Source organism: Acartia tonsa, chromosome 9, assembly GCF_053477335.1.
Source record: "Acartia tonsa isolate MP-2025a chromosome 9, ASM5347733v1, whole genome shotgun sequence".
NCBI lineage: Eukaryota > Metazoa > Arthropoda > Copepoda > Calanoida > Acartiidae > Acartia > Acartia tonsa.
The window spans coordinates 16871617-16884633 of record NC_137268.1 but is presented as its reverse complement, the minus strand read 5'-3'; the positions used below and the strand labels follow the sequence as shown (position 1 = coordinate 16884633).

Sequence of the window (13017 nt, the reverse complement as noted above, 5' to 3'; positions counted from 1 at the left end):
AAGTTTGCACTAATAGTTTACAACTATCCTATCACAATATTTTAAAAAGTCCCTAAAGTTTTAAACGAACGAGGAAGATAAAACTTTGGGTACCAGTGTAATTTACGGTCCAATGTCCAATCCCTTCCTAGGACTTTCTATATTTATCTAATTTATCATGAGTTTTCAGGGATAAGACTATGGACGATAAATTGCTGTACAACACTAAGGACGGAAAACAAAATCTACACTTCTGAGAATTTTGATGACGAAGCCCAATCTGTCCCACTTTTGAGCAAGACGATTCCCTTTTCTCCCATCTCTTTTAAAGAGATTTTCTTCCCCCCCCCTTTCCTTTTTATTTTCCCTTTATATGACGTCATATAGGAATCGTCTTGCTCAAAAGTGGGACAGATTAGGCTTCGTCATTTTGATGATTGGTTGACACTTATGGACACTGTTGGTTTAAATCATCCATTCATAATTTGCAAAATACCCAAAGTTTTAAGCTAACACATGAGGAAACTTTGGGTACGATGAAAATTTAAAGTCTAATGTCCGACCCTGCATAAAGTCATTGTGTGTTAATTCTAGTTTTGGCAAGATTAGGAAGCTTTGTATTGGTTGTAGATACATTGTTGACTTGTAAAATATTAATATCTTTATGCAAAAAGGACTCGCCGCTTATCATTATCTTTCTTTCTCTCTCTTTGTTTATTGGGTTCCGTAGTCATAAAAACAGTATAATAACAGTTCAGTTATTTTAAATGTAATTTTTATTAATATTTATAGAAAATTTTGCATTATAAGTAAACAATTAAGAATAGTTATTTATCGCATTGTATAATAAACAGCTTTTAGTAGATATTAAAATTAAAAATCAGTTGATTAAAACCAGTTTTGTTAAACCCGATGCTTTTTAGTATGATTTTTTAGTATGGCTGAGAACTTGTGCTAATCTAACGGATATTAATCGGTTTCGACGCCATACTGGAAAAAATATTCTACTGCATTGTTGCTTATATCTCAAGCAAATTAGAATAATTAAAATATTATTTCTTATTATACCTCTCCCACCTTCCACCAAGTGCTTCTAGAGGCCTCTAGGGACGAAATCGCTATTTATAAATACAGCATGACTAAACTAAACTAATAAATCAGGTGCGCTATGATAATAAGAGACTCTAGAACCCGCCACTCTTGTAAAATGTCCATTGTTAAAAATATATTGAGAAGAGGTTTTTGATAAATTGTTTCAGACTTCTTCTTATACATGGTGCGAATATTAACAAGGTAATATATCTATCTATCTATCTTTCTATCTATTTATCTATCTATCTATCTATCTATCTATCTATCTATCTATCTATCTATCTATCTATCTATCTATCTATCTATCTATCTATCTATCTATCTATCTATCTATCTATCTATCTATCTATCTATCTATCTATCTATCTATCTATCTATCTATCTATCTATCTATCTATCTATCTATCTATCTATCTATCTATCTATCTATCTATCTATCTATCTATCTATCTATCTATCTATCTATCTATCTATCTATCTATCTATCTATCTATCTATCTATCTATCTATTTATCTATCTATCTATCTATCTATCTATCTATCTATCTATCTATCTATCTATCTATCTATCTATTTATCTATCTATCTATCTATCTATCTATCTATCTATCTATCTATCTATCTATCTATCTATCTATCTATCTATATATCTATCTATCTAAGCTGTAATGTATGGTGATTTTGCCAAAGTGTGTTTTGAATATTCAGTTTTGGTTAATATCAACCAAGGACTAAAATGATAATTAATAACATTAAAATACTAAAAGTAACAAAATGTTAAAAGTAACAGGTTGTTAGTTTGTGTTTCTATGTGTTTTTACCATAGGATCTTGCAACTCTCTAGAAGCTTTTTATAGGTTCAGGAAAGGTTTATAGTGTTCCTCCACTCTCCTAAGAGAAAAAGCCCCTGGAAACAATAAACCCCCTTTTTCTTAATAAAAAAATAAGGCCATCTCCCTCTTCCCATTGCGTAAGTGCCAATTAAAGCCTCTAGAGGCATAGCCATTAGTATTAAATAATGCAAAAAAACTCTGAGAAAGTAACTTTAAATGCATAAAAATGAACCTAAAGAGTAAGGAAAATCTATATCTATCTAAATATTTGAATATTTATTTTAAATAGCATCCAAAAATATTAAATAAGTGAGTTAGAAACACATAAGTTTTCCCTTGTTCCTGATATCATCTGCTTTATTATTACGTTTCTACAATCAAGTATATTTTTGTCTAAAAACAAGGATTAAAATATTCATTAAAGTACAGCTCTACAAATGGGTCATTTGGACAAACTATAATTGAATCACTGTGCGATTAATGATAACCAGAATAGTTATTTATCGCAAAGTATTTTTATTTCGAAATAATTTTTAGTGTGAATGTATAAACTTCATTGTATGCTAATTTATGTAAGAGGGAATTCTTTTAGCCCTTAGTTAACACACTGTGGTACAATAGTGGACAAAATATTGAGGGGTAACCGTTTGGTTTCTTTATCCAATCGCTTAATACTAGAGACATTGAAAATTAGAACAATTAGAACTTTTAAACAAAAGACATTTGATCAAAGTGTCTATTTCTGTAAGGTACTGGAAAGAGTTAAGCAAAAAATAGCTTTAAACCTACCAAGGACAAAGAATCACCTAAAATCATTACAGTTTAAGATTTCTGAAGAAAACAGTAATAGTGTCTGACTATGACGTCAGAAAAAATTAACAATTAACCAATGAGAAGCCTGTATTCACAATTGTAAAATATATAGCGGCCTCTCATTGGTTAATTGTAAATTTTTTCTGACGTCATAGTCAGACACTATTACTGTTTTCATTTCTGAAGGGTCATGATTGGAAAATTCCTTTTTATTCATTGATCATAGTTGATAAAAAAATGAACGAAAAATTTGATGTTCTTTCGGTACCAGAATAATAAGTCTAATATACCCTCCCTCAATTACATTTTATTTTACAAAAAAAAAATTTTTAGCCCATTGTGAAATCTCTCATTATACTTGAATTTCTTGCTATTAATCATTTCTACTGATGAAATAAACAGGGAAATATCAAGGCAAGAATAACAAGGGAGGGAGGGGACATTGGGCTGTTTACACTAGTCCACAAGGTTTCATAACGTTTTATTATTTGATGGCTCAACAACTTTGGGGACTTTTCATGAATTTTGATTGGTTGGTTCATTGAATTGAGTGTTTAAACGTTTCAATCACTAATTGTAATCTTTAGAAGGGGTAATTTTGTGTATCATTGGGGATGTACATCAGTTTATAGGTCATTGCTTTAGATTCCTGGAAGATTATTCCTTTTATAAAAGTAACAAAATGTTTTTCTTTCTTTCTGTCTGTTTGTACCAAAGGATCTCGCTTACCGATATAGTCCTCCTTTACAGAGAAGCCTTTCATAGGTCCTGGAAAGGTTTTTAACTATTTTGAGTAATGTTACGACTACCCTCCCAGGAAAAAACTAAGATTAAAATTGTGGGGATTTTCTAGGGGAACTTGATGGAAGGTATCCTCCCCCAGAAAAAGTATTAGATCTTCCCAGAACCTATGATAAGATGCATTGTAAAGGAGAACCATATCGGTTCAGTGGTTAGCAAGAACTGTCAGACAGACACAAAGATTGCAAACATCCTGCTACTTTTAGAAAGTATTATTTAAAAATAGTTTATTTTTGAACGTCGTATCACGCAAACATTTATTTTTAGCATGAATAATACATTATACTTTAATTTGGACATTGTTTTAACTAAGTATCTATCTATCCATCTATCTATCTATATATCCATCCATCCATCATATAATTTAGATATCTATCTATCCATCTTATTATTTTTAGCATGAATATTACATTATACTTTAATTTGGACATTGTATAACTAAGTATCTATTCATTATATAATTTATCAATCCCCCACTTTTTCATTTTAATTTTTTTTAAAGTAAAAAAAATTATTTTTGGTTTGATCTCTTTTTCTTTTGAGGTTGATTTTACTCCTTTCAGTACTCGAGTACATACCATATCGGTTCAGCTGTTAGCGAGATCTTACACACAGACAGAGAGACTCACAGCCATCCTGTGACCTTTCTGGAAGGATATGGACAATGCATTGTTAAAATTTCTTTTCATTAATTGTAACTTTTTCAGGGTGAAATTTCTCATGGGAGTAGTTACTTTTCAAAAATCAAAAAATCAAAATCATTTATTTAACCTCAAGATCGCAACAAACCCTCGATCTTGGACACTTCCTCAAATATATAAAATTCCCCAAAAGTATAAAAAATCTCAATTGTAAATTAGAGTTTTAGCAGTACAGATACACAGACAGATGGATATCCTGTTACTTTTATATTAGACCAATCTATTTATAAAATATATCCTATCCTATTATATAAAGTAGTAAGCAGTTTTTGTCTGTCTCGAAGGATCTCGCTTACCGCTAAACCGATATTGTTCTCATATACAGTGAAGCTTATTATAGGTCCTGGGAAGGTTTTTAACTATTTTTAGGGAGGGTGTCTTCACCCCCCTCCCACCAATTCTTTTGAAACTCAAATTAAAAATGGGAAGATGTCGACTTTTCCCCCTTCAACCTTAAGTGCCCTTAGAGGCTTCTAGGGGCGTAGCTGCTAGTTATGTATATAGTGTTAAGATTTTTTTTGTCTGTAATTTTGTTAACTACTGAACCGCTCGAGTTCTAATTTTAGGGAAGTTTTACCTAAGACATGGGATAGTTTTAGGTTATTTCCGTTTAGAATTAAAGCCTTGGGATGGTTTTTGGCTATTTTCTGCACTTTCTGAATACAGAGCCGCTTAATGCTTTTATATATAATATAGTATGACTAATAGTTGAATATTAAAATAAGCAGCTTTTAAAGTTATATATTTATAGTAGAATCACATTACAATTACAAGAAAACTCAAATTATAATCATTTTGTGATACTTTGATATTATATAACTATAAACCAAGCTACTATATAATCAATTTGAGCTGTGATTACAATATTGGCTCGCAAGCTTTATTAATGTAAACACAAAAAAGTATTTATCATTTTATCTTTAGAAAATACGAATCTTTTCTATAGATAGGATTGGTACGCCCGTAACGGTTAGCTCTTATCGTTAATTTATTGATTTACTGATTATAGTGTATCAGTAATTTATGCTATTCATCTGATTTTTGTAATTATGCTTCCTATGACAACAAGGTAGAATGTTATAAGTAATTCATCTATGATCAAATCCTACTAAACAGTGTCCCATATTTGCATGTTCAACAAATTTTATGGGTGTTGTCATCCTTGTGTTTTCTGTGTTAAGAGAAAAAATTTAAAATGAGTAGGTACTTTGAATTATCTAGAATTATTTTGTTTATCGAAAACAAAGGGATTTTGATTATATGTCAACCATGACCACCATTAACCGATTACATCAATTTTATCAACCCCGTTCATTTAATGACCTTTTTCTGAAAGTCCTAAACGTGCATGGTAATAAGTTGCGCCTGTTTTGAGCATTCCCTCCACTCTAGCTATTTATGTCGCGCACCTGACATAGCTACTTAATGAACTAAGTCATGAGGCGTTGTTTGGCCGAGATTCGAACCCTCCCGACAACAAGTCGCGGTTTATCATCTACCTATATATCTATCAATAAGGATAACTGCCTGATTATCTATCTATCATCTGTATAATTATTCAAATTTTCACGCTGTTTTGGATCCAATTTTTAGGGGTTTCCTCCATACAAACCCATATACTGACCACGGCTAAGAAAGGGATAAGACAATGATGAAAAAAAACTTAAATTCCCCCAAAACGTCTACCAAAATATAATTTAGCACATAAGATATGAAAAAATGAAAGAATTATTTTTTTCTATTAGAATTATTATCTATCTTTGATTTTGTATATTTCCATTTATCAATTAATCTATCAATTAGTCTACATATCTATCTATATGGCTAGCTATATATCTTTTTGTCTATCTATCAATCCATCTATGTATCTATAAATCTATCTTTGAATATATCTATATATCCTGCTATCTATAATATATTTATCTATCTTTATAACTCTCTGTCTATCTAACAATTTCTCTCTCATCAATTTATCTATTAAAAACATATATTCTATCTACTTTACCATCTATCTATCTAATTGTCCCTTAATATCTCTGTCTAACTATGTATCTCATCTTTAATTATTTGTATGTCTATTCAGATAATTGAATATCTATTTTTCTAAAAATAAAACCATACATCATATCCATCCTTATGTATCTAGAGGGACCAGGATAGCTGGACGCCGCTGCACGCGGCCGCAGCCAACGGAAATGCAACAATTGTAAAGTAAGTTACGGATTGGTAGCAGTGGATTTAAAATACATGGATATTGTGACAGATTTTCGCATACTCTTATAAAATATTCTTCCTAGTTGGCAAATATAATAATACCATTTCTCGTATTCATTCGAATCCGGTGGATAGGAACCGGTTCTCATGAATACGAAAAAACTATGTCTAGCATCGTATTATATCCAGTTTTCTACGAATATAGAAATGTACAATCATAAGAATAAAACTAGTTTTTTTAGCCGGTGCCTTCGGCACCACGGGGCTAAAAAAACTAGTTTTAATCTTATAATTGTACATTCTATATCCGCGGAAAGCCGTTTATGATATGATACGAGAAATAACTATTATGACCTTACCCAATCCCCTCACCTGAACACGGAGGAACGTATTGACCAACATCTAAGAAATATATTAGCAACCAAATTTAACGAAAAAAATTTACTTGTCACAATATTCACGTTTTCTATATTTTTTTTGTAGCGCAGCTATTGTATAACTAGGGTATGTGGTAATTGTCGCACGTCACTATGATCTATTCAACATGTTGACTCTTATAACGTTGACTATAATAACCTTTAATACATTGTCTGCAAAAAATACTGTTTCATTAAAAAAAATTCAATCAATTAAAAATTTATAGTAATTTAAACTTCAGACAAAAAAAAAACCTCACTACTATCTATAATACAAAGTAGAACGATGTCTGTCTGTTTGTGTGTTTGTCTGTTTGTAGCGAAGGATCTCGCTAACCGCTGAACCGATCGGGTTCTCCTTAACAGGGTAGCTTCTCATAGTTCCCAGGAAGGTTTATAACTATTTTGGGGGAGGGTACCACCACCCTCCCAAGAGAAATGACAAAAAAATCAAAACAAATTTTTAATTTAGGGGAGACTTCAACGTCAAATAAGGTGGTATCGTACATAAAAAATTAACTTTAACAAACAACAACATTTAAAGTGCCACTAGAGGCCTCTAGGGGCGTAGCCGCTAGTATATAATAATACGTTTAAAATTATGCATTCTATTGATTTTGCTATAAACGGATACTCTTATATTAATTCATTTTCAGATACCTACTTTCACAAGGAGCCGACAGGAAAAAAGCTTTCATTTATTTAAATCTTTAGTGTAATAAAATTTGATAATAGTTATTTCTCGTATCGTATTATAAACGGCTTTCCGCGTATATAGAATGTACAATTATAAGATTAAAACTAGTTAATTTAGCCCCGTGGTGCCGAAGGCACCGGCTAAAAAAACTAGTTTTAATCTTATGATTGTACATTTCTATATTCGTAGAAAACTGGATATAATACGATGCTAGACATAGTTTTTTCGTATTCATGAGAACCGGTTCCTATCCACCGGATTCAAATGAATACGAGAAAAATAATTATTGGTCGATTTGTATAAATAGACAGCTTTCCGCGGATGGTAGGATGGAAATTACTAGATTAATTCCAGTTTTGTTTCATTATTTGTGAAGAATTGTCTTTTACATGATACATGACGTTTGCAAGGTTGCGTGATTTTTTATTTGTCGAATTTTCACATTTTTAAAATTTCCTTACTAAATTAAGAAAAATATTTTTTCTATATTGTATTTCCTTTTTAATGCTATGATAGTACATTTTAATGCTTACCTGAAAAGCTCAAGCCACATGGCTTAGCCATTTTGGAGATATTTTACTTCAGACAAATAATCTAACTTCTTTATATGAATAGCATAAAACCAGCAATAAAAACAAAGCTTTTGACACAGGGATTTGTTAACAGATGAAGGAGAAACCGCCGCAGATTTAGGTAAATAAAGTAATTCTTTATAAAAAAAGTAACAGGATGCCCGAGTGTGTGCCTGTCTTTAGCTTATGGTCTCTGTAACAGCTGTACCAATATGATTCTCCTTTACAGTGAAGCTTCTAATAGGTCCATATGAGGTATATAACTGCTTTGAGGTATGGTATTTTCAACCCCCAATAGTAATCGCCCCCAACAATCAATACTCCCCCCAAAAAAATTCTATTTTCTTTTAAATAAAATCAAAGTAGAGGGTCGACATCCCCCACCACCTTTCTCTGAAGTGTACCTATTCTGATGTATCAATTAACAGGAGCATAAGTAAGATTTCTGTAAAGACTTTCAATAAGCGGATGCATCTAGCATATAAGGAAAGAAGGACAATAAAAAAGCATAAAACAATGCACAGAATTATTTTAAAAGGCCTAAAACCGTTCCAGGACTGATGTAGTTTCCTAAATGGGAACTCAATTGGATATGAACTTGCTAAATGACTTTTGTCCACTCCGACGTTTGTCCCACTCTTACGTTTGTAGACTCCGACGTTTTGGACTCCTGCGTTTGTCCACTCCGACGTTTGGGACTCCTACGTTTGGGGTAGGACCCTTGGTAGGAAAACAAGATAGTTATTTAGTAATCTAATTTTAGTTGACCCAGAAGATACCGAGGTTCTAGAAGTCTTGTTAGAAGAACAAGAAGTTAAAGTGAGAAGAATTAGTTTACAGGTCAATATAACTTTATCATAAAAGCCATTCTACAATTTTTTTTCTTCTTGGTCACTAGGTCATTTAATCGGGTCATTTAAAAAAACGCTTTTCTCATAAAAAATGCCTTTCTTGTAAAATGCATACTACATTTTCAAAAGTAAAGCCCTTACTTATATCTAGCAAAAAATTAGATAAAAATAAGAATATAGTTTGATATCTTGAACAGTTAGGGAGTTGAATCCATTTTTATAGAAGCAGAAACATAATCTATGATTATGGTTTGGACCCTCTAAAACTGTAATCTACCCTTCCACTTTCCCCTCTCTTGGTGAAGATATCTTCAACGCCGATACGATTTTTGAAATGTAAGATTCCACTTTTGCCTCTCTTGGTGAAGATATCTTCAACGCCGATATGATTTTTGAAATGTAAGATTCCACTTTCAATAGAGGCGAAACTGGAATCATGGTTTACATTTTTAATATCTATGTTTCTGTAATCTTCCATTACTTGTTTAACATCGACATAATAGAAATGTACCATACTAGTTTAAAATTATGTCAAATGTGAAAAAAAGCATAGATTTTATATATAATTTAAACATTGTTGTATATTCTTAATTGATTAAACAAAACATACAAAGAGCCTTTTATAAAAGTTGTTTTGTTTATTTAAAAAAATACTTTTAAAAGTGTATCAAATGAGTAATCAAAATTATTTTAAGAAAGTCGTTTATTAATTAATTCAATTGTATATATTTGTAATTTTTTTGTTCAATTTATTTCATCTTAATATTTCCCTAGTAATCTCTCACCGTGTAAGTAAGCACTAAAAGGTTAATTACTTATCTAATTGTGCATTTTTGTGGTAAATTACTGATCAATTACTGAACAATTTGGTATGATTTGTGTGTTAAAAGTGGATGGAGTAAATAAATGGACATTTATAGTAAAAGTTGCTTGTATCGGTTGAAGTGAAGAAAAAGAAGGAGGAGTAATAAGGGGGGGGGGGGGGGAGTTCTGACACATTTGCGTAAACCTGGTGTATAGGCTTTATCTTTGGACTGAGAGGATAGGTTATTAGGAATAAAATCATTCTTATATGATGAATTTCTCCCAGATTTAAGATTTTTTGGATAGGCCTCCAGGTTCCGGAGCTTAAGGCCTCCAGGTGGTCTCTGTACAGATAAAAATTAAAAAGAAGATTTTTTTTGAAGAGTTAAAGGTTAACTTATAAAACAAAATATGCTTCTTTTTGATTGTTATTCACATATTTGAAGAAAAACATACATATTTTGTCTCATAAGCTGACTTCTAACTCTTAAAAAATTTTTTTTTTGCATTTTTACCTTTAGAGAGACCACCTGGAGGCCTGGAGCTCCGGAACCTGGAGGCCTATCAAAAAAATTCATCATATAAGAATGATTTTATCCCTAATAACCTATCCTCTCAGTCCAAAGATAAAGCCTATACACCAGGTTTACGCAAATGTGTCAGAACCAGGGATAAGGGATGGGAAACGTAAGAAAATATTATTCCAGGCCTATTTTCAAACTAGGCCTAAAAAACTAGTTTCGGGATGACGCAGTAGTTAGATTTGAAAACTATGAACGAACAATGATGAAATAGCTATTATATGAATGCAAAGAAAAAAAGTATAGAATAGAATTCAGGTAGTTGATTTCACCTATCATAAAATATAATAAAAACTTTTCAAAGAACCAATATGTTAGTGGCTTTAAGTAGAATCCCGTTATTACTTCACCACCCCCCCCCCCTAGATATACCACACTTTTCTGGGATCTTGCTGAGTCAAGTATCAACTGTTGGGAATATCAAAGGATGACTCCATGCAAAATTTGAGCCGGATCCGGCCAAAACCGGCCGTGAATTTTATGAAAAACCGGTTTTTTCCGGTTTTTAGGGGGTATCTGTAAATCGATTCAGCTGGAGCAAAACCGGTTAGAGGTACAAAAAATTTTACTTCACATGAAATTTAGCCAAAGCAATTGCCTACAAAAATGTACTTCATCATCAACTTGATTGGACAACTCTTTCCCCTCCTAAATGTCCATTAAAACCTTGGAAACGGCAAAAATCGCCAAAAATCACGCCTTCGGCGGCAAATAACGGCTAAACGGTCAGCCGGAGGCGAATGAAACATAAATAAAGAAATGTCTGCCTCAAAAAGTTGTTCAACATCAAAGAGATGCTTGAAGTCTCTAAAACGACTCCTTCCCCCCCTTTAAGGGGAAAAACTGAAAAAACGTGATTTTCAAAAGTATGCCCACTTCGTGGGTGTGGGGGGCACTGAACCCGTTACCCCAGGGTCACCAAATATAAAGTCTAGGCGGCCCACAATGCTGAATTTTCACCAAGTGAAAGTCTTGTGTCATTATCTCTTATGAGAAAAAAGTTATTAATTAATTAAAATTTCAAATTGTGATTTTTTGATGGATTTCTTTGATGAAATGACAGGCCGGTCAATTTTTAGGCCATTTTTTGCTGTTTTCGGCCCGCCAAGCCCAAACGGTTTGAGATAATCTCACAGGACCTTTTGCCCGACCTAAGCCTGGTTATTTGTAAGGTCTAAGAAAAAAAAATCCCGGATTGGATGAAGCACGACGTCGCTGTGTGCCGTCAAAAAACGCTGGTCGGCTCATTTTGCCCCCTCAAACCCTCACCTCGTGCCATTTTTCTGTGTAAAGATTATAATTATAATCTTTTGCGTAAGTCTGTTTTTTTTCCTAGACCTCACAAATAACCAGACTTAGGTTGGGCAAAAGGTCCCGTGAGATTATCTCAAACCGTTTGGGCGTGACGGCCCAAAAACCGCAAAAAATGACCTAAAAATTGACCGGCCTGTCATTTCATCAAAGAAATCCATCAAAAAATCACAATTTGAAATTTTAATTAATTAATAACTTTTTTCTCATAAGAGATAATGACACAAGACTTTCACTTGGTGAAAATTCAGCATTGTGGGCCGCCTAGACTTTATATTTGGTGACCCTGGGGTGACGGGTTCAGTGCCCCCCACACCCACGAAGTGGGCATACTTTTGAAAATCACGTTTTTTCAGTTTTTCCCCTTAAAGGAGGGGAAGGAGTCGTTTTAGAGACTTCAAGCATCTCTTTGATGTTGAACAACTTTTTGAGGCAGACATTTCTTTATTTATGTTTCATTCGCCTCCGGCTGACCGTTTAGACGTTATTTGCCGCCGAAGGCGTGATTTTTGGCGATTTTTGCCGTTTCCGAGGTTTTAATGGACATTAGGAGGGGAAAGAGTTGTCCAATCAAGTTGATGATGAAGTACATTTTTGTAGGCAATTGCATTGGCTAAATTTCATGTGAAGTAAAATTTTTTGTACCTCTAACCGGTTTTGCTCCAGCTGAATCGATTTACAGATACCCCCTAAAAACCGGAAAAAACCGGTTTTTCATAAAATTCACGGCCGGTTTTGGCCGGATCCGGCTCAAATTTTGCATGGAGTCATCCTTTGATATTCCCAACAGTTGATACTTGACTCAGCAAGATCCCAGAAAAGTGTGGTATATCTACCCCCCCCCCCCCATTTAAAGCAAAGTTTTTTTTGAGATGGTTAAATCTGATTTATTTTCAAACATTTTAAGGGGGGATCTACTTCACCCCAAAATTTGTATATAGAAATAAACACCGCTTTAGCTCCCCAGCTTTAATAAATAAATTAAGTAGAATTGAATAAGTACATGGGTAAAATTCTATCAACTAATTGTTCCATAGCAAACATATAAATTAAGAATTTAAAAAAAAAATTATTTTACGTTAAATATTAACAGAAAAGTTTAATTAAGTGTGTAATAATTTTTACCAAAATTAATGAAATTTTTTTTTTAACAAAACACAGTACACTTTTATTTACATATTGAACTAGTTTTGTATTTGTGATCATTTAGATGGGTTATCAATTCCACATGAAATGTAACTTTTAAATTGTCTAAAGACATGAGTTTTTCACATTGTTCTAAAGTATAAAATGTTGAATCCTACTCAGTCTTCAAAAAACGATCTCTCAATTTATGCTTTGCTATATGGACA

General features: G+C 32.7%; 1 protein-coding gene across 1 annotated transcript in view; it reads left to right on the top strand.

Moving 5' to 3' along the window:
- The window catches only part of LOC145327619 (uncharacterized), a 70959-nt gene that overhangs the window by 44216 nt on the left and 13726 nt on the right, over positions 1 to 13017 (top strand). The window contains exons 8-12 of the mRNA XM_080171159.1: positions 1239 to 1272; positions 6366 to 6430; positions 7506 to 7533; positions 8200 to 8239; positions 8882 to 8958. Coding sequence (XP_080027285.1) covers positions 1239 to 1272; positions 6366 to 6430; positions 7506 to 7533; positions 8200 to 8239; positions 8882 to 8958 — 244 coding nt within the window. The remainder of the gene's footprint in view (positions 1 to 1238; positions 1273 to 6365; positions 6431 to 7505; positions 7534 to 8199; positions 8240 to 8881; positions 8959 to 13017) is intronic.